Consider the following 5,112-nt stretch of genomic DNA (forward strand, 5'->3'; position numbering starts at 1 on the left):
TGGGGCGCAAAGAAGGAATTTTATGTTTGAAAATGCTTGGCTCCAAGATTCTGGTTGTAAAGATGTGGTTCTAAACGCTTGGAATGCTACAATTGGTGATGTTCTACCTGGCCGTTTAGATCACTGTGGTGCCTCACTGAAACTTTGGGGAGGCAGTCTAGTGCAGTGTATTGATAAGGAAATAAGTCAACTGCAATGGAGCTTAAATCTTCTTCGTGAGAGACGTGATAGCCATGGATTAACATTGTTCGGGGAAATGAATATCAAATTGAATGGCTTGTATGATCAGCAGAACATTATTTGGCGACAAAGGGCAAAGCAATTTTGGTTATCTAGTGGAGATAGAAACACTAAGTACTTCCATCTCTACGCATCCGCACGGAAAAGGAAGAACAATATTGCTAGACTAAAAACTGAAATGGAGACTGGCTTGAAGGGAATGCTCTGTTGGGACTGGTCAATGATTACTATACTGATATTTTTACTACGAGAGGAGAAACAGACTGCTCACCTTTGGATGGTCTCGTTAACAGAATTTCGCCCAACGATAACGAGCAGCTCTTAAGACCCTTTTCGTTGGAAGACGTCAAGGATGCCCTTTTTTCTATGGCCCCTGATAAATCCAGGACCAGATGGTTTTAGTCCCGCTTTTTTTCAACATTTTTGGAGCGAGATAGGGGATGATGTGGCTCGGTTTATTCTTGGTTATTTAAATGGACAGAATTGGCCTACGGGGATGAACGATGCTCATGTAACTTTGATTCCTAAGAAGTCCACACCAGTCTATATGGGGGATCTCCGACCAATTGCGCTCTGCAATGTGACCTATAAGATATTATCAAAAATGTTGGCTAATAGACTCAAAGAAGTCCTGAATGGGGTTATATCTGCCGAACAGAGTGCTTTCTTGCATGGCCGGCTTATAACCGATAATGTATTTATTGCCTCGGAGGTTATTCACTACTTACACCGGAAAAGACAAGGAAACACTGGTTGGTGTGCACTGAAGCTTGATATGGCCAAAGCTTATGATAAGATGGAATGGGGTTTTCTAAGGCAGATTATGTTACATATGGGCTTTGCAGACCAGTGGGTTGAAATTGTTATGAAATGTGTCACAACCGTGCGCTATAGGGTGGGTTTAAATGGCCATCAAACTGATCACATCCTACCATCCCGAGGTCTACGTCAAGGTGACCCTTTATCACCATACTTATTCATCTTTTGTGCAGAAGGGTTGGGTACTTATTGGGGAAGGCAGTTCATAATCGAGAGATTTCCCCGTGTGTGGTGGCGCGTGGTGCTCCCGGAGTGTCTCATCTTTTCTTCGCCGACGACAGCCTCCTCTTTTTCAAAGCAACATCTTCTGAGGCTATTAGTGTGAAAGGATGCCTCACGGCATATGAGGCAATGTCTGGCCAAAGCGGTTAACTGCAGCAAATCATGCGCTATCTTTAGTCCTAATACATCCGCTGAACACAAGAGTGCAGTCATTACTGCCCTTAATATCATAGCCGTGGAGAATCTTGGCAAGTATTTAGGATTGCCATTGGGGATTGGTCGAAACAGGAAGGAGGTGATCGCTTATCTGGAGACCAAGCTGAGGCATCGCCTTGCTGGATGGCATAAAAAGGTTCTATCCCGTGCCGGAAGGAGGTTCTTATCAAGAGCGTCGCCCAAGCCTTGCCGACATACACTATGGGTATTTACTATCTGCCATTAACTTTCTGTGAGCATATAAAGCGTATTATGAACCAGTATTGGTGGGAGCAAGGTAATGAAGGTGGTGGAATACGATGGATGGCATGGCAAAGAATGTGTACTCCCAAAACTGATGGTGGAATGGGATTTAAGCAGCTAAATGAATTCAACCTTGCGCTGTTAGCCAAACAAGGTTGGCGCCTTCTTACGACTCCAACATCTTTAGCAGCTCGCATTTTTAAAGCTCGTTATTACCTCGAACTGAATTTTTGGATGCAGAAATTGGCTCTAGTCCTAGCTACGTTTGGCGCTCTATTTTAGCAGGCAAGGATATTCTATCGACTGGCTGTGTTAAACGTATCGGGAATGGCGAAGATACCTTGGTATGGAAACACCTTGGTTGCCTGATGTTGACGATCCGTTTATCCACTCCCATGTTTGAACCAGAACCATGGCATGACTGTTAGCGAGCTGATCGATCCTGTGACTAAGGACTGGGACGTGCAGAAGTTAGCAACATGCTTTGAGGATCGGGACATTGATTTGATCCGCAAAATTCCGGTAGCTCCAGTTATAGTGATAGCTGGAACTGGAAAAATGATCTCAAAGGCCAGTATCAAGTGAAGCACGGCTATAAGCTGATCTCTACTATAACTGAGGTTGGTGTGAATACTAACTTTGCATGGAAGGATCTGTGGAGACTCAAAATCCCCCCTAAGGTTCTAAACTTTTTATGGAGATGCATGCATGGTGTCTTACCTACAATGGTAGCATTAGCTTCGAGAAAATGGATGTTGATACGGATTGCCATCTTTGTAAGCAACAGCCGGAGACTCTATGCCATTTATTTGTTGAGTGTACACAGGTTCAACCTCTGTGGGACTATGTGCCTCATCTGCAGTTAGTGACTGATGAAGGTTTTGTTTCTTGGTTCTCAGATTGCTAGAAGTGCCTGATTTAACATTCTGAAGAAGTGTGCGGCAGTGTGCTGGACAATTTGGAAGCACTGTAATGCTTTGGTGTGGAACAGTGCGGATTGGCAGCTCCCTACAATTAAACATGAAATTGCAAACTTGATAATAGAGTGGGAGGAAGGACCGTCGCATGCTAATACCACGTTGCCAACTTCATTTGTTCAAGATCACCATCTGACCGTACCTTCAGGTACAGTCTGTTTCTATGTGGACGCGGCGATTTTCTCAGATTCGGGTAGTGGTTTTTTTGGTGTTTTTATGACAAATAGCAATGGCGATTATGTAGCGGCAAAGAATGGCTCTAGTAGATGCTTGCGGGATGTTTTTTTTGGCTGAAGCTATGGCTGTGAAAGAAACACTGTCTTGGCCAAAGATAGGGGTGATACCAAGTTGGTTATCTATTCTGATTGCCAGCTAGTTTGCAGATGGTTTTCTGGCATGGCAAATGATCTATCCTATGCAGGTTGCGTTCTAAATGAGTGCATAACACGTCGACGACATTTTGAATCGATGTCTATTCAATTTATTCCGAGATCAGCGAATAAGTTTGCTCATGCATTAGCACGAGCTGCTCGTTCACAACCTGGTCCTTTATGTTGGTTATCTTTGATTCCTCCTTGTATTCAGCATTTGTTTTAATAATATCTACTATTCTCTCTTCAAAAAAAAAAAAAATAGGCCTATTACTGGAAATGCTATGTCATTTCAGACCTATTCCATGAACCAAACAACCCATTCTAGTAGAAAAAGAAAAAGAATGGAGTAGAGCAATTACAGCTTCCTCCCACCACTATATATCTTTTCTCTCACTTACATTATCCCATTTAAATTCATAATAATTTTTTTCATACTTAAAAAGAATTTTATACTTATCAATATTCTAAACTTGTTTAATTTTCTGATGATGGGGTGTGAACCCCGTGGGCTCGGGGCCCAAGAAGAAGAAGCGAAGCCCAAGAGGAAAATGGAGTAAGCCCAAAAGAGATACGAGTCAAACCGAGGAGTCGGCTCGACCCGGAAGTCGGCACGAGTAGAAGGTCGGCCTAAACTAGTCGTTAACCGATATTAAACTCCTAATTATTACCCTATTCACTCAATAGGCCAAGTAGCTGTTACCCTACTAAACCACCTATCACTACCCTTCATTTCCCATTAACTACCCAATTAATTACCTAAGTTACTACCTCATCCTAACCCCCCCCCCCCCAACTTAATACCCATAAATCCTAGTAAATACCCCCCAACATCTCTTAGTCCCTTTAGCTATAAAAGGTGGGAGGCAGCAAGATCAAAAGGGGGAAGGCTTGAGGATGGAAGGGTGCATTACGCCACATCACCAAACAAATAATACTCCTACCACTCACTACTCCTTCTCCTTCAAGAAGACATATCATTCATTCCTATATACAAGTACTCTTCCTACACCACTCTCCAAGAGAAGACCACTCATATATACACATGGAAGGACTCTTCCACACCATTCCATCACTCTTCTTTCTATTATTCTTGCTATATTATTAGAAGCACAACACATTGTATAGATATAGCCCTACAAATATGTACAAAGACACCTACAAAATACATAGTGGAGTTAGGCTTGGCACCGCCAAAAGGCCCGTGGTTTTCCTTTCGGTTTCCACGTCAAAATCATCGAGTCCATATTATTTTAGCACGCTTTTTATTGAAAGGTGTATCCTCCAGCTAAAGGTTGTGTTGGACCTCCTTGGGCCCGAAAACCCAAAACCATCACTGGCGCCGTCCGTGGGATCGTGACAAAAGGTTGCGTTTGCCTCTTTGTCTGAGCAATTTCGGCGAGCATCCGGTCACTACGGATGGGAGATTGAGAAGGTTCACGGAGAGCCGTGGACCAAGAAGAGAATTAGAGGAGAATCAAATAAAGAAGCTATGCGTTGAGGTCTATAAGAGGTAACCCTTAAATTAGACGTAATATTTAAATTAAAGTACTCAAAGTTGTTGACAAAGAGTGGTCGGTCCATCACACTGAGGGACTCGGCCGGGGAATCAAGAAATCGGGACGCCGAATAAATGGTTCCCCCACCACGACCCTAACGGTAGACACCGTGGTCAAAGTTGCTATTCCCGTTTTTCTCCTATCATGTGAAAGGCTTGCTCATATAGAAGCATATAAATACCGTGATGTCATATGAGGCTCATGCAAGGATTCAGCAATAAGACAATTTTTAAGGCATATGAAATGCCTTAGCCATCATGCATTCACGTAGCTCAAAGATGATTATTCAAAATGAAATTCTCAAATTGTGAGAATTGAAGCAGCAGTACGTGGCGCACAACAATTCCAAATTAAAAAGCTTCGCTGATGAGTCCACTGAGGCACTGACGAAGGTTCGCCGAGTCGTGAGTGTGCGCTACATATATAAGCATCCTGGCCCAAATATATCTACGCATTCTGCCTTCT

The 5,112-nt window shown here is 43.1% G+C and overlaps 1 protein-coding gene across 1 annotated transcript; it reads left to right on the forward strand.

Annotated features, from left to right (window-relative positions):
• Nucleotides 1–592: 592 nt before the first annotated feature.
• On the forward strand, nucleotides 593–2,325 carry LOC109150287. Its single transcript, XM_019298182.1, has 6 exons — nucleotides 593–1,089; nucleotides 1,233–1,426; nucleotides 1,515–1,633; nucleotides 1,759–1,894; nucleotides 1,981–2,084; nucleotides 2,149–2,325. Exons 1-6 carry the CDS (start codon nucleotides 593–595, stop codon nucleotides 2,323–2,325), a joined length of 1,227 nt encoding a protein of 408 aa, XP_019153727.1.
• Nucleotides 2,326–5,112: the final 2,787 nt, after the last annotated feature.

This window comes from Ipomoea nil, unplaced genomic scaffold, assembly GCF_001879475.1.
Source record: "Ipomoea nil cultivar Tokyo-kokei standard unplaced genomic scaffold, Asagao_1.1 scaffold2254, whole genome shotgun sequence".
In the NCBI taxonomy this organism is placed as follows: domain Eukaryota; kingdom Viridiplantae; phylum Streptophyta; class Magnoliopsida; order Solanales; family Convolvulaceae; genus Ipomoea; species Ipomoea nil.

Bases quoted from the DNA above. Each gene is read 5' to 3' on its own strand.
- LOC109150287 (XM_019298182.1), top strand. From the start codon at position 593: ATGCCCTTTTTTCTATGGCCCCTGATAAATCCAGGACCAGATGGTTTT. The intron at 1,427-1,514 runs GTTAACTGCAGC...TTAATATCATAG, and splicing joins GGCAATGTCTGGCCAAAGCG to CCGTGGAGAATCTTGGCAAG. The intron at 1,895-1,980 runs GTTGGCGCCTTC...TTTTGGATGCAG, and splicing joins TGCGCTGTTAGCCAAACAAG to AAATTGGCTCTAGTCCTAGC.